Here is a 24610-nt window from a genome sequence, read left to right on the forward strand (position 1 = left end):
TTTAGTTTTCATCGCAATCAATACGTAATAGTTTGATTCTCACTGTAGTATTCAAGTGCTTTGCTTTCAAAATGTTCGAATTCAGCGCGCTTGACCAAACAACACACTTCTAATAAGAAAAAGTTTGAGTACCATAATTCAAACAATCATTCCCTTTCCAACACTAAACAGCTGCTTAGCTCATTTTTTATAGACGCCGATTATTTGTTGACGGAATTTATACTTTATATTTTTCATTATGGTAAGCAAAATACGTTGTTGTCATTTAAATGTGTATTTATAAATTTGTTTAATTTGTCACAGTCGGTAACATTACATACAGATGTGGGTGACATAAAAATTGAGCTCTTCTGTGAGGATTGTCCAAAAGCATGTCAAAATTTTTTGGCGCTATGTGCCAGCGAATATTACAATGGTTGTGCTTTCATTCGCAATATAAAGGGGTTTATAGTACAAACTGGTGATCCTACAAACACCGGTAAAAATGGTAAATCTATTTGGGATACAAAATTTGAAGACGAATTCAAGGACACATTGAAGGTAAAATAATTTTTTTTTTTTCAAAATGTAATATACCGTTTACGACATATTTACAGCACTCTGATCGCGGTATGGTTTCAATGGCAAATAATGGTCCCAATGCGAACGCCAGCCAATTCTTTATAACCTATGCAGCTCAACCCAATTTAGACCTCAAGTATACACTTTTTGGAAGGTTGGCAAAGGAATGCAAATTTACTATAGTTTTATAATTAACGGTTAATTTTTAAATAGAGTAATTGATGGTTTCGACGCATTAGACGAGTTAGAAAAACTGCCAGTAAATCCCAAATCTTATCGTCCGTATATTGAGAAAAAAATCAACAGTGTGACAATACATGCAAATCACATAGCTGGATGAAGCCTGTTTGAGGAGGTTAGTAATACTTTTCTTTCTTTATTTTTTTTACTCAATACATAAAAATTATTAAAATGCGTTACTTAGTTGCCAATTTGGCATATAAGTAGTGCAAATCTTACAGAATATTTAAAAAATGAGACGGACCTGAACCCCCGTGATGGCGCACCAGCTCAATTTAAGAATTCTTTCTGACGAAAAAGTATTAAAAATTTCATCTAAACCTAAAATTTTTCAAATTCTACTTATTTACCCCAAAACATAAACCTTATCTTATTTAGCTCCAATAAGTGCGTAGATATTAAGGCATCGAATGCCGTATACCGGCATTAGTCATAACGGGATGTCAATACATTTTTTTTTGGTTATGTTAACAGGTGTAACAGTTAATTTGTGCCTTTCTAAATTAAGTTATTTTTTGTCAAGTGGGAAATATATCGTCGTAGAATATTTCAAAAAAAACGCAAATAGAGAAGTTTTCACAACTTTATAGTAAAATGTAAAAATATAATGTAATTGCTTTAATTAAGAATGTAAAATGTTTTCAGAAATTCCGGTACTCGATGCCTTAGTATAGCCGTTCTACCACCTCTGAGTCCCTAAAACCCTAGTCTGTCAATTTTATGAAATATAAATTTTCTATATTACTATGATAATACAATAACAAAACAAAAATTTTACATTTATATTTTTTTTTTTACTTTCACATGAATATATTTTATTTCTATTAGTCTCAATGTCAAAAGTTTACACATTTAAAACCATATAACATACAAACATTTACTATGAGACTTTAAAAAAATACAAATTTTTCAAGTTGCAACATAAATTAGAACAGAAAATTAAATTAAAATGCTTTTACATAAATATTTTTGAACATAAGTTGACATAAATATTACTGATACACAATAACAAATATAAAAGCCATTATAAAAAATATTGTTACAAGCACTAAGTAAAGTCTCAAGTTATATTTTCGATCTAGCGCGATCAGTAATTGACGGAATGAGTCGGTTACAGAAACTTTAGCCGGACGACGTCCCGTAATTTCATATCGCCTTGGAGGTTGCATTGGTCGGGGTGAAACATATTCCCTGCCTATATCAGTGCCTCCTACAAGAGAGCTGGGTTTATTTAAAACCACCGCATCTGTTTTAATACGTTTCAAGTTTCGAGCAAAACTGCTTAAAAATGGTGTTTCGTAATCCGCTTTTTCCTCATTATCATCACTCTGTTCATTGTACAGCGGTGCAGCCTTCGAAGAGTATAATCCACTACTTAGCGTGTTTGTACTGTAGCGTGAGTGCAGTGTATTTGGTATATCTTTGTTTACACCAATTCCAATGTTCGGTTGCATTATGTTAGAATGCAAGCTGAAGCGGCCGCTGTTTGCACTTATTTGTGGCCTATATATTTCGTGTGATATGCTTTCAGTTACTTCCTTCCGTATTGGAATCTATGTAAAACAAATATTCAAATATTATTTACTCAATTTTAATTCATATTAAACATATACTATACCTGGGGTACTTCAGCTATTGGCTTAACTGTTGGTTGATTGAATGAAGTGGTAACTACACTCGTTTTCGATAAAGAGGCTGAACGTGATGAACGCGAACGCACATTAGCATCTTCGCGAGCTAGCGATGTTTTTGATCCTTGTTCTACTTGCTCAGCGGCCATCAATAAATCTTGATCCTCTTCATCGCTTTCTAGTATTACTACAGGATTATAGGTTTTGGTTAATTTTTGTTCCTTTTGCGAAGGTGGGATTTCATGGTCGCGAGTTAATCGTCGACGTGCCCCAATAGGAGCTGGCGTAAGGTTTTCTGATGCTTGATTTTCACTTGGTTTCTGCGAATCAAATGTTGGTGTTCCGGCGATTGTACGTCTATTCGCTCCTCTACTTGGAGTACGCCGTTCTGGTTCAGCTTTCACTTCTTTGGTCTCGACTACCGCCTCGGTTGTTTTAGAAACGTGAATAGTTTCGCGGCGTGGAGTTTTCTTTGTTTGTGGCGAACCCGATAGCGAAGCGCGTAATTTCTTTATAAGTATATTTCGACTGGAATCTGTAATCGGAACGTTTGGTAAACCATGTTTAATGCACTGCTTGCGCAAATCCGCATTGCTTAAGGACTCCAAATTTTCAATTTCAGACATTTTTCCGCACTTTAATTCGTCTCGGTCAGCTTTTGAAATGTTCGCTACAATCTGCGCTGATTTGCGCGTTCAAATAATTCACCAACGCCGTCGTGGACCAATAAAACACCAATTGTACCAAATGATTGAGCACTGTTGCCATATCTGTTTTGTTGTGCGGTTTTATTTTCGTAGAACAGTTTTTTTTTAACTTTTCCGCGGTCACAATATTTTTTTCTTTACATTTAAAAACAATATTTAATTTTTAAAAAAGAATTGTAATATACTGTAGTACTCAACAACGTTTGCAACTTTTACTTATGTTATAGATGCAACATAGCTCTGAAAATTGGGCAACATTGTTGTTGCATCTCCTTGTCAGTGCATCCAACATAATTGTGTTTATTATCAGCTGTTTATTCGTCATAGAAAATCGAGTAAATTTGTATTTTTGTGATTAAACAAAATGGATATTTCTAAAGTAACAAACGAGAAAAAAGTACAGCTTTGTAGAACTTATTTTATAGGTACGTATATAGAGTATTTAATCAATACCTAAAGCAGCATAATATTTTTTCAATTTCTCTCAGCTGGCTTGGCTTTTCTACCATTCTTATGGACGATCAACGTCTTTTGGTTTTTTAATGATGCGTTTCGAGCACCTCTTTTTCCAGAACAAAAAAGAATAAAGAAATGTAAACCAACGCTTTTAAAATTGATATAATATGTACAACTTAATATAAACCATTATATTTTAGTTGTGATATTGTCGCTGATGGGTGCACTGATTTGGTCAGTTATACTTATAACCTGGATAATTATATTCCAAACAAAGCGTGCCGAATGGGGGGAATTGGCGGATAGAATGAGTTTCATTATACCATTGGGTATTGCTTGAATAATAAACATTCCGTAAAATTCAGTTTAGTATTTTAACATTAAAAGAGTAAACAAATTGACTTATTATTTTACTTATAATATTTTTAAAATTAAACAACCACTAATATTATATAAATCAAAATCAATTTAGTTTTGCATTTCTGCTGGTGTTTGTGTTTTTTCTCGTAACTCCTGCAGTTTCTCTTCGAAATAAGATTTGTGCACTGTCAATGGTAGAGATTTTTGACGTAGAAAGTAATTTACGTTGCCCCTAGCTGTGTATGTGTCGTCACCAATTAATTCTCGAAGTGCCACATTTTTCTTTAGAAGTTTGCCATAATAACTGGCTCCAGCTTCTACAAATTGCGGTCCCAAGACACATAATTTTTTGTCAATTTCCGTATCATAACGAACTTGATTAAAATCTTTCATAAAAGACCAACTACCAACACCGAACAGTCCCAATATAGTATACATCACCAGTCGCAACTGAAAAGATAATTTTTTTTTACAAGTTCACAAAGTTTTTATATTTGAGTAACTCACGCTGAAAGGTCCTGCAAGCAAGTTCATTCTCAAATTCAAGTAATGACCAATCGTATAAATGGTTAAAAATGAAAAGCTTGGAAACAGCGAATTCAATAAAACTCGATGTGTTTGCAGTTGTAGTACAGATTTACACAATCCAAATAGTTGTTCATCCTCAGTCAAAACTATCGCATCTTGCAAGAGTTTACCGGATTCCGTGTTCCAATCTATAGTCTTATCGCGAAAACGTATATCTTGCCGATTTATATCTTGTGAGCTTGAATAAGCATAATTGACCGGAATTCCTAGCGCACCACCAAAACGATATTTTGTTGAACCTGCCCATTATAGTATATTGAACTTTTAATTTTGTATATGTGTTTGTATTTTAAAAGTTTTACCTGCTTGGAACAGATCAAAACCAAAAGCGGTGAATGGTTTGATAATTTTCCGTTCATATGCTTCTAACTGAAGTACGTCCAATGCCTTTTCCAAACGTTCCTTCACCTTTTCGGGTACCGGACGTGGTATACCATTCCTTTTATTATTAATATAAAAAAGTGAGTACATATAGAAAAATATAGTTATTTTAGCTTACTGATAGCATTGCACAAAATCTTTGTAGTATTTTAAACAGATTGTATGCGGTATAAAATTGACTACGAAAAGTCCCAAGGTGGTGGCACTTGTGGCAAATAGTACCACATTTCGTCCAGTTGGGGTTTGAAAGAAACCCATTATGCCACGCTTTACGACAGGTAATTTTTTCATTTTGATTTATGTTTAAATTAAATTAGTTGCTAAAAATTATCAAAATCAAAACTTTGTTTTTATGGTGGAATTTGACAGCTGATTGTGAGGTTAAAGAAATCTCTCAATTGCATAATTGCTGTTTAGAGCAGATGTGTTTAGTGGTCTTTAGGATATTTGCAGCTTAAATAAATATACATTATGTTGAATGTTTTGTATAAAATAATAAATATTTATATTTATTTATATTTTATAAATGGTGACTAAAATTATTTTATACAAATATCCTTTATTTTACTAGTATTTCAGGGACAGAAAATAAGAGTTATTGTTTAATGTTTTTGACTACAAAAATTATTATGAAGAATAACATACTCATCAATATATGAATGTAAAAGCTGTTCGTAAAATCGTTGTTTTTCTATCTTGTTTTTATTGTTGTTGTAACATTTCTAAGCATATGGTCTCGTTACAAAGATATATATATATGTATATATGTATGTATATTTATATGTAGTTGTCATAGTTTTGTAAAACTTTCGAAAGAGGTGAATAACGTTATTTCCGGATTCTCTTGATGTTCCTTGTTGTTGTAGTAGCGGCAGAACGCATTTCTGAAGTAATTTCGAGGAATGGTGCCGTGTTGACAGTCCTTGGCCGAATATAAGTCTGGGTCCGGTTACTTAGACCTGACTGTCGAGAGATAGTTGATGTTCCTTGATTTTGGATATGTCAGTACAATGAATTTCTATAAAAATGTCTTACTAGTAGTTCACTATGGCCCTCTAGTGGAATCATGTAGGTCATATTGTGTACCAACTGATCAAATTTGACCCGAGCTGCCAAAAAAACGATATTTTTACGTATTTAACACAAATCTTTATTATGACTTTCAGAATAGGCTCTTGAGCCAATAAAAGCATGTCAACGCGTAATCCTATTTTTCATACATTTGTTTTAAGTCTCGACTGGGATGGTTTGATTTTTTCGGTTTCGGCACATTTTTGGAGGGCCATTCGCTAGATTGTTGGACCGTTTCGAGGTCATTTTCATAAACCCACGTCCAGTAATGATGCCTTTGATGAATGTAGGGTGCTCAACTGCGTTGTAAAGCATCTCGTTTGCAACTTCTACTTGAAGTCTTTTTTTGCAAAATTGTTGGTTCTTTTGGCACGAGTCTAGCACTGACACATTTCATGCCCAAAATGCTGCCAACACGGCGATTTTCAAGCAGTTACGTGGGCTTTAAACAAGACTTCGAGGTTTAAAATCGGAAAAATTCCAATTTGGCTTGGGTTACAGCTTGCAATCTAACTTTTAATATATGAAAATAAAGTGTTGCTGCTGTTAAGTATGTAGTAGTTAGCCGTGGCGAGGGCCTTAAATAGGTCTAGAGCGATTAGAATAGTGTATGCGTAAAATCTCTCTCGATTGAAAACGTTCGATATTTGTCTACGGAAAAAATAATGTGAATATCGTTTTCAGTCGAGTTTCGAGATAATTATGAGTAGATGACCTTACAGCCTATATAGTCACACAGAACAAACCCCAAATAAATTTGATAAATACTTCTGGATTGACAGCGTTTTATCGGATAAAATCCGGCAACGTAGATTCGACTCTTCTTGTTGTTGCCGTAGCAGCCGAAAACATCCCTCAAAATCCTTGAGTATTGTTGCCGAGTTGACAATTCCCAAGCGGACCCGACTATTGGCGGAACAGTAGAACCGACTGTCGTGGGTACTGGTTCAAATAGTGCGGTCCATGATAATATAATTATGCATCTTTTAATTTTTAAAACTCTTTAATAATATTCTAAAGAAGCTTTAAAATAAGCAATTGTGTCAAGCCTGAAAAAAGAGTAAATATTGCTGTCTTATCTTCGTCAATCATAAGATCCAAATAAAGGCGTAAAATGTACTAAATATGACACAGATCAGCCGCTATAAATGACAATAAAAAGCAATAAGAAATAATGGAAATGTTAGTACATAAGTCAAGATGAGTGTTGCAATTTGTTCCGATCAATTCCTACCAACCGAACGCCCTTTGTGCACCGAATCAATAATGACAAGAAGAAAACGAAGAAGAAAAATAAAAACGGAAAACAATTTTGTCATCTCTTGGCAAATATTTATGTAATGAATCTTGCAAACCTGCGATCAGATCGCTGCTCATTGATCCTCTTCAATCTAAAACTGACAACTTGCAACCAAATTAAAGAGAATAAAGAGGTAAGAAGAACGCAGATCAACACAATGTAGGCGCAAGAGATACGAGCAAGCAACGACAGAGCTTACATACTTACATACAAAGTACATATAGGCGAATTAATCGCGAGCAGAGAGCTGTCGCTGTCGCAGATTAAGACGCGCCGCCGTGCCACAAAGTCGTACAAATAACACCATTGTTATGTCACGGCAGTGTCGGCTGGTCGATTGGTAGACAAATGGACGGACAGGCAAGCAGACAGACAAATGTAAAATACCTCCGCCCGCACACTACGGCACACCCTTGTATCCTTTGCGACAAATCTGCTCTTCACGGATGTCGACTCTATTCTACACACATACCATACATATGTATAAGCATACGAGCGCGGTCCGATGAGTGCTCAACCAACGAAAATTTTGGAAATAGACGATTTATTTCTCAACATAGTTTGCATTTCGTTCGATGCATTTGAACCATCTATGATGCAACTTCTTGAACCGGTTTGAAAAATACGTTTTTTGAAGGTCTGCAAAGTAGGTGATAACCTCCTTATTCAACTCAGTCTTCAGGCAAGTGATTTTTTCAAGTTTGTAAATAAGAGGAAGTCGTACGGGCCAAATCTGGGGAATACAGTAGGTAGGGCAGAAGTTCGTAGCCCAATTCGATCACTTTGGATATGGCTACGCTAGGGTTTGTCATTATGATGAGGAATTTTGTCTTTGCCAAATGGAACTGTTTTTTCTGCAGCTCGGCGTCGTATGGACTCTATAACACGTCGTATTGGAGCTCTGTGACTTTTTTTGCCCTTCTCTAGGTAGTCGATATAGATCCCACCTTCCTCTCAGTAAATACCGCCCTTCCGGCTACGAGGGCAGTCTTCGCCTTTTTTGGAGCAAGTCCACCGGGTGAAGTTCACGGTTTTGACGGTTTCTTGAGCTCTGCTGTGTACCAGCGCATCCATGTTTCGTCGATGGTCACAAAGCGATGCAGAATCTTCTTCGGATTGCACTCAAACAGCGTCAAACACTACTGTAAAGTGATCTCACGGTTGCGCTTGTGGTTCAAAGTGAGCAAATGCAGAACCCATAGCACCAACAGCTATGCTCGATTTAATATGCGATTCGATGCTGCAGATATTTTGATAGTGGCGTCATGGGACGCTGAGGCAAAATACTTATCGGACCACCCTAATATAATATATATTTCACAATTCAATTCAATTCAAAAGCGCTGTTCTCTCCGCTTGCCCCCCTGAGCGAGCTGTTCCTGTCGCCGAAAGACTCTAAGCGGACGCTATGGCAAACGATGCGATACGACGAGATGTGATCCGATATGACATTGAAGTGCATCGTTCAGATACTTGGCGCATGTTGAACAGCAGCAGACGACAACACAACGACGACACACAGTGACAACTGCCTCAACAGCAGCATCGGCGTCGGCATCGACAGCGGTAAGGGCAAGAGCAACAGAAAGAGCGTTGCATTCAGCGTGCGACAACGCCAGTCACTTTAGACAGCAACAACAATAATAACAAAATGCCACCACACAGCGGCAGTGGTAGTAAAATCGACTAAGCATAACAATAATTCCAACAACAATCGCGGCAAAAAGTATTCGCAAAGAATTAAAAGTGATAAAAAACAACAAATAAACAAACAAACTTTGAACTTCAATAACAAGAACAACTGCAGAGCACTGTGAACAATCACAGCAACAAAAGTACAAAAACAATAACAAATAGTGCACCAAAGTCAAGCAAATATGCGCATACATACATACCAACAACTATACTTGCCACATTCATTCCATCACATATCTTAATACACGCATACATACAAACAAATATGTGCATATGTATATATTTTATACATAGTTTACCTGATATGCAGCCAAATGAAGAGGTGGTGGGTTTCGGTGCTGATTTTGAGTGTTGTTGCGCAACAACAACAATAAAAGCACGCACATATGTATGTATGTGGAAAGAAGCCAAGTGGCAGAAAGGTGTGTGAGCCGCTGTAGACTTTTTGAACGCATATACATACATACATGCGAATACATATGATTACATACATATATACCTTTCTGTGTGATTTTATGGGGGGAGTCAAAGTGCCTACTAATGTGTCATGCCAATAGAACCCAGTGGTCGATTGCACAGCTTCTGATAGTGGGTCATAATATTGTAAAACAAGAAAAAACGTTAACTTCGGCTGCAACGAAGCTATAATGACGCTTACAGTTACATTTCTCAAAGCATTGCATTTATGTTCTTCGGTCAGTTTATATGCCAGCTATATGCTATAGCAGTCCAATCTGAAGATTATGTTCGGAGATTGTAGTGCAGTTATTTCTACAAATAAAAATGTTTTCCATACAAGAACTTGATTTTGATCGGCCATTTTTTATAGCAGCTATATGCTATAGTAGTGCGATATCGGCGATTCCGGCAAATGTCGATATCTCCAAAAGTGAGAGACTAGTTAGCCTATATACAGACAGAGAGACAGAATTGACATGTAATTTCTAAATCGACTAAGCTCGTCACGCTAATCATTTATATACATATAAAATTTACGGGGTCTTCGATCTTTCCTTCTGAGTGTTACAAAATCCGTAACAAACTTAATAAATGCTTTCCTTTCATTGGTTTCTTCAGTTTTGGGAATAGGAAAAAGTCGCAGAGAGCCAAGTCTGATAAATACGGTGGTTAAGCGTTTTTTAATTTTTTTTTTGGCTTCCTAGCGATACTAATGCGACATAGCATTTGCTCAAAATTTAGCAATTTCGGAACAAACTTCGCTGCCACACGTTTAATGCACAAAACATTCGAGAAAATTAAATGGCATGAGCCGATTGATATGCCGACATCCTCTGCAACTTCCCTAAAAGTGATTCGACGATTTTCAAGAACAATTTTTTTCACTGTTTCGATGTTTTCTTCAGGTGCCTTGGAGCACTTTACATCATTTTTAACGCAAATCTTTAGACATATTCTTTGATCCATTTCTTTCAAAAGTCAAAAATCGAAGAGCACACAAAAACGTGACTAACCTTTTCTTATATTAAAATCGAACTACTAAGAGAAATTGGCTCCTAACGCAAGCACATGATAAACATATGTGTCCGACTATAACAAAAACAAAATATCGATAGTCGATTGTACACAGCCGAACTATAATATGAAAACGATAGCATTGTCTAGTATAATAGAGCAAATTGGGGGTGAAATATAATATAAGATACTGCCTGAATCGAAGCATTATAAAGATGATTAAATATATAAAATTTGTTTTGAAAAATCGAGCAACGGAAGTCAGTATATTATTTATTAGAGTGTTCGTCGAAATTGTGGAGCTCGACAATAGAGACTACGTAATCTGAACGGACACGGATTTTTATCCGCTCAAAGTCTGCTAACTTGGCAACTTTGCAAAATTATGTGAGGAATACCATATCTTCTGTTGCTACAAAAACAACAACAACAAAAAACACCTAATCCTCAATATTTTATGCTAAGTGTAACATTTTTATTCAGTTTTGTTAGCATATTTTACTTAATGTCAATATGTTCTGCAAGTGATGGTTAGAGAAATCTGTTGACTAATTTGGTCGGTTTTTCTGCGCCAAGTTTTGTTTGAATATCAGGGTATTAGAAATATATTTTGTAATAAATTTGTTATAAACGGTTAATCTTCAAAAATTCTGTTGTCACTTATTTCCTACTTATCTCTCTGCATTTTTTATTCCTATGTGCCAGAAAAGTCTCCGAACTGGCCATTTGCGGTACTACATTGCCTAGTATTACAAAGAATATCAATCAAAATATCTCAGGTTACCTGTTACGTGGTATACAATTCTTTATCTAGTAAATTTTTCTGTTGATATGTGAAAGCAACAATTTTTCCGTGGAGTTCAAAGAAAGGAATGATCCTCATTTCATTATATCATTGAAATCGATTTAAGCGAGCAGCGTGTTCGATTCACCATTTTGATCGAATCTAAGGTAAAAATCTAACTAGAGCTCCTCATATAAATATTATAGACAGCTTATCGTCTTTCAATGCCCTATAACTATCATGTTGCTTTAATATTTTATTTTAGGTCCAGCAACAATAATCCACATTGGAGCTTCTACGGCTTTCAAAGTCACTGGCCTCATTACTAGAGTTAGAATTCGAATCTTCAAGCGCAGCTTGTTCCTTATCGTAGACTTTTGAGTTCATATACTGATATTAAATTGCAGACACCACTTTAATTCTCAAGCCGATCAAGTCAGGATACCAATTCGGATGACCAGTTCCTAAAATATAAGTCAAGCGAGACCAGTCTTCCGTTTATCTTTTCACTACAGCATTTGTAGAAACCCTTTACTGTTCGCATATTCCGCGGAAACAAGCAAAAGAACAAAAGCAAGTAAAACGAAAACAAAAATGAAAAGAAAGAACGCCGGCAGAGTTGGAACCGTACAGACGACACTGGCAGACTGCATTAATTGTGCGACAAATGTGTGTGCGAAAATGCATTAATATTTTTGTCATCCGCAACACACCATTTGTCGTTACAGTGCTGTCTGTTGTTATTTATTTTCTCTTTTTTACTAGTTTGTTGTTGTTGTTTATGTTGTCATTGTTACGGTAGAGACGTCTATCCTGCATCGCTTTTAACGTAATCCCATCGATCTTAACAACATATGTTTATGTGTGTGCAAACACGCACTCGCCGCTCATATGTATGTATGTATGTTTGTGTGGTGGCGTGCATTGAAAGATTTATAATGAACAGATGTGTATGTGTGTGTTTGTGTTTGGGTGTATGTTCCGATTTTAATGGCGCTTTTCGCTGGTTTTAGCGGCGGAGATTTTTACTTAAGTGCTGCGGATTTGTCATAAATGTGTGTATGTATGAATAATTATTGCGAATTGTAATGTACGAATTTCTGTTTAGAGACATATGTTATATATATAATACAAATTGAATGTAAATGATTAATATTTGAATTTTTTTATTTAATTAATTAATTTTTTGTGTTTAAAATTAAAAACTTCTATAATAGTTGACGTAGATTTTAAAATTTCTTTATTAAAATGTTTACTTCCATTCAGTTTTAATATAAAAAAGGATTGAAGTTCGGCGCTTAAGTACTTTGAAATTGAAACAAGTTTGTTGCTTAAGTCTTTTGTAAGAGCTGATGTAGCTTATTAGTATGGGTATAAAATGGGAATGAGCATTCATACATACATACATACATACATACCTTTATAATATGTGTAAGTAAGTTGTTAGAGGATTGGCTTCACAATGGAATCAGGGAATCCGGAAGAGAAACGTGGTGCTTAACGCTGGATGAGTTGTTAAAATTAATTGTATGAAAAAAAAATGTCATAAACCTATGTTCGCTTAGTGATGTGACAGTAAAAGTTGAAAGCCTATTTTAATATGCATTTTGTTCGAATTAATAACAATTCTAACATATTTCTTCCGTAGGAGTTCGTTCTTTACTTATGGTTTCTGCCTTTATTTTATGAAAAACTTGCTCATCATACCACTTAAGGGTCTACCGATAACGTATGATATCGTCCTCCACCCTGGTAAAAGCAAAGTTCGTCCCAGTCAAAGCCGGGTCTACCTAACTGGAACGGTCTTAGATTTTCGAAGTTTTTCCATTGCGCAACCGTAAGGCGATTCGGTTATACCTCTTTTCAGATTATTTATAAAATCCAAAATGTGGAAATGATGCGAAAATAATACAAATCTTTAATATCGCCTTTAAAAGCCAATACAAGCATGCCAACCACTTCTTATAAGTTTCGACTCAGAGATTTCAGTGCCTTTCAGTTCAGCGAATTTTGGTTTTTTCGGTTACGGCTAATTTTTGGAGCGCCATAAATGATGCGTTTGACGAATGATATCTTTTGTTACCTTCACTCGATGTCGTTTTTGCAAGGTCCTTTGGTATTAACCAAACTGTGTTATATCGACCCTTTAGAGATGTTGAGGTCTTTTAAAATCTACTTTAACTTTTTCAATGTTATCGTCATTAAGAGAGGTGGATGGACGACTTGCATGAGGCAAGTTTTCGATGACATCACGACCTGCACTGAATGCTTTGTGGCAGTACTGGCGTTCGTGATAAAGTAGATACCCCAAAACTCTTCTGCAACATTTTCAATGATTATACCAATATAGAAAAATAATTTTATCGATTCGGTTTGATCGCACAGTTTAAATGGACCAGTCTGGGTTATATTTGATCTGATTGTATTTGTGCGATGTCTGGCCCGTGTAGTTGATGTATAAAAGCTTTACAAACTCATAAATATCATGTGTCGTCGTTAGCTATTTCCACGTCAGTCCATTCGATGTACTGTCAGCTCAGAATCGGTATATGGGTCTGTACTTCTATGAACACTAACATTATTTAATTCACATCTGAATGTTCTTCATTTATGGAAAGAAAACCTTTTTTCCCAAGCATCAAAGAACCACTACCAGGTACTACTATTGCACAGATTCGTTCTTTACTACATGTATTGCTCCTGATCTTAGTTTAATTTACTGATCTTCAGGAGGGCCCCCGAAAAAAGATGACTGACGGTGAGGAAGATTTTTCTGCTAAAAATTATTAGAAATTCCAGAACAAAAAAAATTTATTATGATAAATGAATACATATTTTTAATAAAAAAAAGGCGGGTTCCCAAAAGAAAACTTCTTAATTTGACAGAGTTTACATTTTAGAGTAGTTTAAAAATCCGAAATTATTAACCATAATCGCTTTCCTTCGCTCATTACCTGACAACTATATCTAAGAAGATCGTGTGAAAATTTCATGTCGAACAGTCCAACCGTTTCGGAGAAATTTTCCTCACCGACTTTGAAAACAGCGTTTCGAGAAAAACGCGTTTAACGTTTTGGAAGCCGTCACACTAATTTGAACTTTTTTTTTCAAGAACGCTCATATCTCTGAAACTATTTTCCGATGTACATTCGAAATATGTATATACAAATTTTTAAAGTGAATATAATTGCTTTAGTTTGATTCCAGGCAGCGGAAAAAGGTTTGTGCCTTAAGTCTGTAAGTTAACTGTGGAGACAAGTATTTTTATTGTTTTATTGCTATGTTTTCTTTTATAAACAATTTACTTCTAAATTTTTATGCCAAAAATTGCACCTATTTTTTACAAGTCCACCATTTCGAGATTAATGTAAAACTGTAGCGGCGTGCGTACTTTACTAGCAAGCTCTTACCGTCACGTTTACGAGTTCCTAGATTCACCGTCGCGGTTACACACCCTTTTGAAAAAGGTTAACCCAAAAATAACTGTCATTTTGTACCAAATTTTTAAATTATAACATCTATTGTACCAGATGTACATGTACAAATATATGTTGAACAAAGCATAAAAGAGAGATATTCGATTTCTTTTTGCTTACTCCTACTTCTATAAATTGTCACAGTTTGGCCGTTTGGAGGGGTTTAGACTAGTCTAAGCTCAGAGGGCATCAAATTTCCAATATGTCTTGCAATGTCGGGATTTTGAGATTTTAAACAAGCAATTCTAGAAATTATAGGATGTTTGTCATATAGTCCGACAATTTTGCGCTCGAATTGGTTAAGAGATCTTTTTAGGTTCAGATATGTACAGTTGTCCACAAAAAAAAAATGAGTGCCATAAGTGAGAATTTTTATTAAAAAACATGTTTTAAGTCTCAGAATTTTTCACAAGACATTCACTGATGATATATTAATATAATATTTCCATAGTCCATATGTTTCAATTGAACGTAAAGAAAATTTGATATTTCGTTCAATAACACTATTTCTCTTATCAGTTCTGAGAATTTTTATGAAGTCAGGAGGTCAGGAGACTGAACAGACTTCAACTGCGTTGTCTCTACATAAATTCTTTGCACACTTGCTGGTCTGTTTATGGTCATTATCTTATGCATATAATAACATTACCTCATCTAATGTTTTAACAAATGCCATTTGATCCACGAGATCTTCACTCAAGAAAAATAGACCAACTCCAGTAGGTGAAAAGCTATCTTCTACCATGATTTTATCAGTGAAACAAATTATTAAATTTTAAATTCATCTTTCGTATACATTTTGTTCTGTGACAATCGCGTATAATGTGTTTCAGTATTAACTGATAAATTTAATTCAACGCTGATGCTCGTGACTGACGCAAAGGCATTAATTTTGCAGTACTGTCGTATATTGGGATAGTCAATTTTGGTCCATTGGTTTCATTTGTATTACTATAATTTAAGGCATTTGCTACCATTTGGGCAAAGCTGCCTTACATTTCTTGGATTTCATTATACGTTCTTCCTAGTTTTCGAATTAATTCTTATCATTTCCCACTTTACCTCTCTAGAATGCTTTCCTCTACACATTGAAAAAAATGCCAATTATTACATTTCCTATTACTAATTCAAATGCTGCTAGATTGTGGAACTATACTTACTTTTCTAATTTTGCGATTATTTTAGTAAAAAAATGTCTAACAGTCCTATTCTTTTGTGGAAAGCAATTCCAAGTGTCATCGAGACCTAGAACTAGCAAACTTGAACGAAAATAACATCATCTCATTAAAAATTGGTTTTACTTGTATGTTTTGATGTAAATATCCCGTTATATATACTGCTATTGTACCTCATCATTTACATGTGATCCAGACACATTATGTACCCAAATATATATTTTTCAAATTGGTACTCGTATTATTTTGTGGACAACTGTATATAATAGACAGAAAATTGAACAAATCCCTACCGCTACAAAAGCTTGCATATATATTGTAACACAAAGTCTTTTCTACAAACCAATTAATCTTTCTCACGCCTTTCACAGCAAAGAAATAAAGCGATAAAAATTATTGAAATGTAATGGAGCTGATGAAATGGACCAAAGTGTCAATGAGAGCACGCATCAAACGCAAGAAAGCGTCCGTTTAAATGGAAGTTCGTGTATGCATGTGTGTGCGTGTGCTTGTCACCGATTAAGCGTGTTAATTGCATATTTACAAATAGCTGAGCATAACTGCAGTTGTCCATATTGATATATGTACATATGTAGGTATGTGCGCCTATAAATAGTTAGATAAAAGCCTTGTTAACACGCATGTACACACACATATACACATATTTGTATGTGCATATGTACATATGCATGTTTGTAGTTCAAATGCAGTCAAATGCTACACAAAGTTCACTTATCAATTTACATATGTACGTACATATGTATACACATGTCTACATATCCGATTATGCCTTGCAACACACGCACGCACACACATACTCAAACGCTCGCAAGTGCGCAATCACACTGAGTGGTAACAACAAATTTATGTCCATTTGGCATTCGAACACTATCAGATTGCATGACAGTTCCCAATTACTTTTGCCTGCGAGTCAATCGTTCATTACAAACCGATTTGCTTGCAACTGTCTCTCGGCTGCCTCTTGGCAACGCATAGCTGCAACGCGCTTGTAACTAAGCAACTAAGTGCACATGTCTATGCTCCACACATACATACATACATGCATATGCACTTGTGTGTGCGTATGCTTGTGTGCTTAGTTGCATTTATCCGTTTGCTAGTTTATTGTGCCGGCAAATCTGTATAAATATATATATGTGTGTGTACGTTTTTTCGTAAATGTCGCACTAACTATGCGTGCAAATCTCGATATATGTTTGGATATATATATTTCTCTGCATGCAATGATTTGACTTTTTAGTCTAATATCACAGCACATTGAGGCTAAAACGCACATAAAAAAGTCAAATAGTCTAAATTTAAATATATCGCACTCAATATGCGTGCAAACATAACGGGTTTTCCAATAGTGATGATATGTCTTTAAAGTGTGTTGTCGGCCATTTTTAATATGTCATGATTTGTAATTTTTTTATTTTTATTGTATTCAATAATGTTTACAATTTCATCATACAAAAATATATGCAAGAACAATGTTTACAAATTATTCAATTTTATTATCAAAACAATCGTTTTTCGATAACGATTTTTTAAGACTTCACCTAAATTGACAGTTTGGTGTGGTTTCTGGTCTGGTGGAATCATGGGCCCGTACTTCTGAAGCTGGTGACATCGTTACTGTTACTGTTAATGGATAGCGGTATAGATCAATAATAAACAACATCTGGTTTGAACAAGACGGGGCTACGTGCCACACAGCACGTGCAACAACCGAATTATTGCGAGAAAAGTTTGAAGATTCAATAATTTTAAGAATTGTGACACTGAAAGGCCTCCAAGAAGTTGTGATTTAATACAATTAGACTACTTCTTGTGACGTTATTTGAAGTCATTGGTTTTTGGCAATAAACCAGACTCTATTAAGCTTTAGAAGTCAATATTGAACGTGCTTTTAATGACATACTACTTAATTTTAGTGGAAAAAGTATTTGAAAATTGGGTTCATCGAATTCGTTACTGCAAATGAAGTCGTGGAGGTCATTTGAATGATGTTACATTCAGTACCTAATTGTATCGATTGTACTTCATATCAAATAAAAAACATTTAAATTTCCTTAACAATTAGTGTGTTTTTTTTTTTTTTGAAAAAAAATCATAGCACCCTTATTGAAAAACCCTGTACATATGTATAGATATGTATGTATTTATGTGTTTACTCTTTGCTTTAGTCATAGCAGCGCACATATCAAACTGCTATTAAAACTGTTTGAATTGTTGCCTCGATCTAGTTGCTTCTCAATATGCAACAAATTGTGGGCGCAACAGGCGTTAGCCTATAAAACGGTTAATCGTTCTTCCTGGCATGACATCTCTTGGTTTTGTATTGAATAACTCGTGTGATTGCTTTGTTTTTGTAAAGACACACATTTTGTTTTTGTTTTTAGTTGAAAATGTCATTTGCATACATTGACAGTTAAATTCATTTCCGATTAGTTAAAATTGCTCTTGCATTATACATTTTTTATTTTTTTATGAATTTCATTTTTGAAAAATATTTAGTTTAATTTTGGATTATAAAAAATAGAGTACTCTATAGTTAACAGATTGTTAAAGCAATTTTCATAAATTACACATAGCTAAAAAATATCATTTCTTTTGTTGAGCGTGAGATCAAAAGTAAAAAGTCTAACAAAAATATAATACAAATCTTTATTATGGCCTTTGAAATAGGCTTCTGAGCCATTACAAACATGCTAACGCTTAGTTCAACTTTCCATACACTTGTCATAAGGCTGGGAGGGTCTTCAGTGCCTTCAGCGAATTCTTTTTTTCCTTTTCATTTCGGCTCACTCTTAGAATGCCATTCGGTAAATTTTGGGACTGCTAAGTCTCGGCACGAGTAATGTTGCATTTGATGAATATAAAGTCCTCAGCTACGTTGTCAAGCATCTCTTTTGAGATGTCTACTTTCAGCTCTTTTATCAGGAGTCTAACATTGACACGCTTCATATCCAAAACATTAACCAAAATGTCTTGAATCGATCCTTAAGAGCTGTTGAGATCCTCTGAGTTTCAAGCACTGTTTCTTTAACTTTTTTGATATTATCGTTATAAACAGTAGGTGGAGATGGTGAAGCAGGCTTTCGATGACTTCACTGAATGTTTGGTGCCACTCAAATAATTATGTTTGTGATAAAGTAGACTCTCCAAAAGAGCTCTGCAATATTTTCAACGATTTCATAGTGGTGATTCTATTGGAAACACAAAGTTTCAACCAAACTCGTTCTTCAATTTTTTTTTTCAATGGTAAAACTTACCAGACAAACTTTAAGCGTCATAAACAAAAAGCTGTCACGCATACACCAATTGACATATGGAGATCAACTTTACACGTAAAAGGCTGTATCTGTCTAGGAAATATTTTTTTTTATCAATTTAGTGTGCGCGCGCAGTTTATATGGACCAGTCCGGGTCAAACTTTATCAGATGGTAAATTGCATTTCAGTTGCCAAAAAAGGCGCCGAAGATTAGCCGAGCAGCCGCCATTTTGTATCGGTATCAGGACTCAAATATATGTTTAATAAAACCTGAAAGAGAGAAATTTGATTCTTTATTTCTTAGCACCCAGAATAAATCGTCAAAGTTAGGTCTTTATTAGTACGCTGGGCTGCCCTATTCTTTTAATATCTTTCAACCCATTTATGTTACTGTCAAAATTTATTGCAATTGTCAAAAATTTGTTTGTTTACATTTTAGTATTTTTTTCATTAATACTTTCTTTAATTCAATTTAATTTAATTTATATATAATTTATTTTTATTTTTCAAATTATTTGTTCAATACTTTAGTACGTATGGCAACCTTGTAACAACAGCTCACTCAAGTTTAAAATATTTAAATTTTCATTTTATAAAACAATTGTTTCTATTTTGTTTCAGTCAGTTGGCAACACTATACAATTATATTGTTTTTTGGTGTTTGATTTGTTGTTAAGTCAGCAAAACATTATGTAGCAAGAAATTTATTAAGTTTTTAAATTAATTTTTAGTTGTGTACGTATTTAGAAATTTAATAATTATGGCAACCTTGTAAGAATATCTTAGCCCCATATAAAATATGTAAAGCTTGGCACTCACAATGTATCGTAAATTTCGAGTTTATCAAAGAAATAATTTTAATAGTGTGACTTTTAAACACAGTTGGTAACTCTAAAAACTAATATTTTTTGTTTGATGTTTCATAATTCAACCAAACACTAAGCAACTTATCTCCTCGATTTCTTTTTATTACTATGATTTGATTAGAAGGAACTTTCACAGATATAAGATCCTATTTGTTGTCTAAAGCTTAAGCTCATTGATTACCAACATTTTTCTTTTACTGATATAGGAGGATTCATTCAATTTTGGTTTTATTTATTAGTCGCTTCTTAGTTTATTATACACCGTTATTATGCTTATTAGGCCTGGTTGGTGATAGCCTGATGTCAGTTTTTCTGTAATTTTTTATTGCTTTGTAGTTTTTTTTTGTCAAGACAGCGTTCTCACATTTCATTCGTAAACTCTCAGAATTTTTAATTTTTACTAGACAATTTCGTTTAGTAACACTATTCTTTACAACTTCGGTTAGTTATGGTTTTTTCAATGGAGATTTTATAAAACCGTATTTTCATTTTCAGAGCTGGAGAGCCTACATTCACTGAATTGAGTAACATGTTCTAGCCAGCGGAAGCTTTCACGCTTTTATATATGAAGATAGATTTATTATTTGTTAATCAAAGTAGCCTCCCAAAATAAATATTTGCAACTGATAAGAAGATACTAGAACAAACATACAAATGTCTCTTCAGAACATACAAATGTACTGTTATATCCAACTGCATGGAAGATAAGAATTCCTAACCTTGAGAAAAGACTCAACAAACAATTTCATCATCATAATCAATTTTTAATCCAACACTTATATAAAATAGACTCAAAAATTATATGAAAATAATAGCACTAAAAAAAATATATTCAACCTTGCAGGTTTATTATAAAACTCATTAACATTCGGTTGGTCATTTGTTGACATTTTATGTCACTACAGTGGCGCCATGTCAAAACATAAGTATATTATAACAGTACCATAAAAAAGGCTAACGAAAGAAATTACAAGAAGCAGTTAATAAAATTTTCTTTGCTTCCGCCTTGTGAACTTCGCTTTGCTCTCCAACACTAAATTGACAGCTAGTTGTCGGCGCCACGTACCCTCGCGGTTCTGTCAGCCGATGCCGGCACTGCTAATGCTAACGTGTTGAAGGTAACGAGTTTATAACTTTGCCACACTTTTGCTTTCTATCGTATGACACAAGACGTGTGAGTACGTCAACACACATTTGACGTCGCCGAATGACTAACTGTCAGTCACACTATTCACTCCACGCTTGCGCAACACACATTTGGGTCGCTCTTATGGCGGAGACAATCAAACAGCCATAAATTTGATTGGCCAGACGTGTTAAAAAGACGAGAAGAATATAGATGGTTGTGTAGTTCTTTGTAGTAGCGTATTGTATAAGTATTAAAAGCAAATTATATGATAGAAGATTTCTCAATTACAAACAACTATGAGGCTTAAGTAGACTGTTCATTGGATTGGAAACTATAGTCAACCATTAAGCTGACTGTTGAAATATTTACGGTCTTAACCCGAAGAAAATGACGCTAGGTCACATTGTTTCGCGGTTTTAGTTTGTTATTAAGGATATTGAAATTAAAATTAGGGGAAATTATTTTTGAAAGCAATGTCCTAGTAATAAACTCACGTCAATTTTATTTTATTTTATTCAATAAATTAGTTATACAGAAAGAAGACCGAATTATAGACTTCGTATAATCACTCGTGTAATTATTCTCTCATCATTAACGGTAGTTAAACGTTGTTGTAATTGAAATATTTTGATGAAAAAACAATCTTGTAGCCATATTTCGTACTAGAGGCTGCCAAAAAGTTGGTAACGTTGTTGATATCGATTAAAAAGGAATTGAATTTTCATCAGTATTTCCATATAGATTTCTGGATGGAAATATATGTTGTCATGAGAGTTATCTAGACTTCGATTTTGTCTGCAATAATAATCTCAACGGGTTGGAATTATATGATCACCATTCACACGCTTTCTGCTGAATTATTTAGTAAGTGGTCACTAAAATACTTCTCTCTTCTATCATGGATTTTTCTCTTATCTCGGGACCACTTTCACATTACTTCAGACCACGGTTTCAAGGATTGACCTATTGCTGGTCAGTTTCTACTCTCTCTGCGTCCAGCGATGTCTACGATTTTGTAGCCAACATCAAGCTATTTGGCTCGTCTTCTATTGACTCGAATTCTCTGCGGCCGGAAAAGTTGCGTCCATGCCCCTTTTTGTTGGTGCGTAGTACATTTGCTGCCAGTTTTTGTCGTCTGCACTCTAGGCTGTGTGTAGTCCGTTTAGGAAGAGCTGATGTTACTGGCGTTGAAATATCAGTATGCTCGGCGCATGCGTCTAAAGATTTAGTTTTGTTCATGCGTCTTGTGTCCCTTTCTGCAGAATCCTGCTTTGCCTTCTGAAATTCCCCTGCGGGTTTGGGGAAAGAATATGCCCGCGGCAAGGCATGCCTGTCGTAAAAGGCGACTAAAAGCCAATATGCACTATGACTGTTATTATATTCTTTGCCCAGTAATATCAGCATAGTATATGGAGTGATAGTGCTATAATACTCAGCTTGAACTGATATTAGAAACACTTTAAATGAAAAAGCAAATAAAAAGACATTTGAAGTTCAAGCGACAAATGTCACCAGTCATTTGAGTAATGGGGAGCTCAACTGGCAGTAGTTTAGGCTACGCAGTCTGACCGGAGACTTTCCGGTACCACGGGGAGCAGAAAGCCCTTGGACTTCTGTTCAATCTGCTCATTGGGTTCGGCCCTTTGGGGAGTATCGTGGTGGCTGTGGTTTAAACCTAAATGCTGGAAGAACTGAATTTTCAGTTCGAAAAAAAGAAGTTACACAAGTAACTGGGTGCCGTACCCGAAAACGGAAGAGGTTTTAGGTCGGCCTCGAATCATACCAAGATGGTAGTGTGGACCCAGACACACTGCCACTGGTATCCAAATAAATACTTGCATAAGCTCGTTTTGTTTGGGGCGCTGATCAACGCATTGTATTGATCCGTTGTGTTTTGAACACCGTGAGGTAAGGCCGTCGCCGGCAGGTACTCACGTAAATCTACAACGAAAGTTTGCCTTCTGAAAGCATTTAAATCGTCGTCCTTTTGTACTTGTTGCTTTTGTTCTCGTTGGTTGTTTTTTTTTTTGTTTTCGGTATTCCTTTTGTAAGGGCATTTTCTGTCCCTGTGAGGGTTGACACGAAATCTTTTGCGAAAGCTTGTTTAGAGCCAAGCTCATAGCACTATTCAGGGTTTAAATCAACTGAGATTGTACTTGAATACCCACCATGCTTTTAACAGTCCTGTTGAGAGGCCATAATGATCGTTATAAACTAAGATGTCTAATTCGTTCCCAAGTATTGAAAACCAGTAAACCGATTTCTGAAACCGTCATAACATACCAACAAACTAACGACTAATTAAGTAAGTAGGTTAAGATATACGTCGTATTCTAGGCTATTTTAAGCAACTATTACAAAAATGCACGAATATTCATATAGCATTATCTAAGATTTTAAGTTTCTTCCACCAACTTCCTTTTTCCTAATCACAAAAACACTGCGAGTGAATACAGTGCTCGCCACTTAAACAAAAACATTAATTACATTTATCTTATTTAAAAATCTCACTTATTTATCGAACTGCCCGCGTACATACATTCCTACGCGAGCATACAAAGTATGTGATGTCCATGTGTCTTCTTCCGAATGTGACAGACGATCTTTACGAAGCTATGTACGTCCTGTGGTGTTTATGCTTTGGTTATAAAATTACTTCCTTTGATGGCTGTAGAGGGCTCTAAAGTATCTATGATATGCGTGGCACTAACCTAGAACACACACAAACATAGGCAGTACTTAAAATCTCCATCTCAGTATGCATATGTCAATAGAATAGTGTGAACACATTTATAATTTTCCTGGCTGAGAAAAAATAATTTCGGAAGTGTTCATAAACTTCATAAGTAATTGACAGTTGATTTCCTGCTGTGGACACTTCTTTCTACAATTCTCTACATATTTATTACCTTTTTATGAATGTCTTTTCGCTTTGTCGGTGGCGTCATGTGCGTGCTTATTTATAACCATTTTGACTTATGGGTTTTTCCCCATTCTCCACAATATTATTTTTTTTTTTTCAGCGCAGAATTATGCATTTAAATCTTACATTTCTACATATCCCTCTCCCATTAATATTCAAGGCACTGCCAGTGACTTGTCGGCATCCGAATGAGCCGACCAATTTAATTGTTATCAATACTTCATGACACTTGCTTCGATTGCTTTATTCGGCGGCCGCGTGTGAGTTATGGCAATATTTTGTGTATATAAATATTTTATTGCCCACTTGGCTTGGTGATCGGAATAGTTAAATGTCTTGTTTGGTTATTAAAAACAAAAACCAGTAGCTTGAGATTTTTACTATCCCTCAAAATGGAATATGTGTACGCGTACACATTTTATTACGCACATTTTAATGTCGAGAGAGATAAGATAGCTGGAGTGCGTAAATTTTAATTTATCCGAATAAGAGTTAAAAATAAATTGTATCGACTAT

At 35.0% G+C, this 24610-nt stretch overlaps 4 protein-coding genes and 1 long non-coding RNA gene across 9 annotated transcripts in view; 2 read left to right on the plus strand and 3 right to left on the minus strand.

The window, feature by feature from the left end:
* The first annotated feature begins 81 nt into the window (after positions 1 to 81).
* Positions 82 to 24610, plus strand: part of LOC106619178 (peptidyl-prolyl cis-trans isomerase-like 3) — a 142330-nt gene continuing 117801 nt past the window's right edge. For 4 of the 5 annotated variants that reach the window (XR_004976645.2, XR_011396272.1, XM_070109217.1 and 1 more), the window contains exons 1-4: positions 82 to 241; positions 304 to 540; positions 597 to 715; positions 775 to 916. Coding sequence is in view for 3 of the 5 variants with exons in the window: in XM_070109217.1 (XP_069965318.1) it covers positions 239 to 241; positions 304 to 540; positions 597 to 715; positions 775 to 901 (486 nt within the window). In the remaining 2 variants the exon portion in view is untranslated. Of the gene's footprint in view, positions 242 to 303; positions 541 to 596; positions 716 to 774; positions 917 to 985; positions 1129 to 24610 lie in introns of those variants that run through there. The other variant, XM_014237176.3, reaches the window with a different exon arrangement.
* On the minus strand, positions 777 to 3144 carry Ote (Otefin). The gene is made up of 2 exons (XM_014237175.3): positions 2420 to 3144; positions 777 to 2354 (listed from the first exon to the last, which is right to left on the minus strand). Exons 1-2 carry the CDS (start codon positions 3056 to 3058, stop codon positions 1794 to 1796), a joined length of 1200 nt encoding a protein of 399 aa, XP_014092650.3. The 5' UTR covers positions 3059 to 3144; the 3' UTR covers positions 777 to 1793.
* On the plus strand, positions 3404 to 4058 carry pen-2 (presenilin enhancer). Its single transcript, XM_014237164.3, has 3 exons — positions 3404 to 3564; positions 3628 to 3732; positions 3796 to 4058. The coding sequence occupies exons 1-3, from the start codon at positions 3504 to 3506 to the stop codon at positions 3933 to 3935; spliced, it is 306 nt and encodes a 101-aa protein (XP_014092639.1). The 5' UTR covers positions 3404 to 3503; the 3' UTR covers positions 3936 to 4058.
* Positions 3626 to 5311, minus strand: LOC106619167 (transmembrane protein 177). Its single transcript, XM_014237163.3, has 4 exons — positions 5043 to 5311; positions 4846 to 4982; positions 4463 to 4782; positions 3626 to 4405 (listed from the first exon to the last, which is right to left on the minus strand). Exons 1-4 carry the CDS (start codon positions 5213 to 5215, stop codon positions 4064 to 4066), a joined length of 972 nt encoding a protein of 323 aa, XP_014092638.1. The 5' UTR covers positions 5216 to 5311; the 3' UTR covers positions 3626 to 4063.
* LOC118681014 (uncharacterized) lies at positions 18604 to 19460 on the minus strand. The gene is made up of 2 exons (XR_004976648.2): positions 19177 to 19460; positions 18604 to 19110 (listed from the first exon to the last, which is right to left on the minus strand). It is a non-coding gene; the product is annotated as an uncharacterized lncRNA (long non-coding RNA).

The sequence above is a fragment of the Bactrocera oleae genome, chromosome 4 (assembly GCF_042242935.1).
Source record: "Bactrocera oleae isolate idBacOlea1 chromosome 4, idBacOlea1, whole genome shotgun sequence".
In the NCBI taxonomy this organism is placed as follows: domain Eukaryota; kingdom Metazoa; phylum Arthropoda; class Insecta; order Diptera; family Tephritidae; genus Bactrocera; species Bactrocera oleae.

Coding starts and splice junctions, on each gene's coding strand:
- Ote (XM_014237175.3), bottom strand. CDS start 3,058: ATGTCTGAAATTGAAAATTTGGAGTCCTTAAGCAATGCGGATTTGCGC. Junction 2,355..2,419: donor CAATAGCTGAAGTACCCCAG/GTATAGTATATG, acceptor TGTTTTACATAG/ATTCCAATACGGAAGGAAGT.
- pen-2 (XM_014237164.3), top strand. CDS start 3,504: ATGGATATTTCTAAAGTAACAAACGAGAAAAAAGTACAGCTTTGTAGA. Junction 3,565..3,627: donor TTGTAGAACTTATTTTATAG/GTACGTATATAG, acceptor AATTTCTCTCAG/CTGGCTTGGCTTTTCTACCA. Junction 3,733..3,795: donor ACAAAAAAGAATAAAGAAAT/GTAAACCAACGC, acceptor ATTATATTTTAG/TTGTGATATTGTCGCTGATG.
- LOC106619167 (XM_014237163.3), bottom strand. CDS start 5,215: ATGAAAAAATTACCTGTCGTAAAGCGTGGCATAATGGGTTTCTTTCAA. Junction 4,983..5,042: donor GATTTTGTGCAATGCTATCA/GTAAGCTAAAAT, acceptor TAATAATAAAAG/GAATGGTATACCACGTCCGG. Junction 4,406..4,462: donor TGCTTGCAGGACCTTTCAGC/GTGAGTTACTCA, acceptor TTATCTTTTCAG/TTGCGACTGGTGATGTATAC.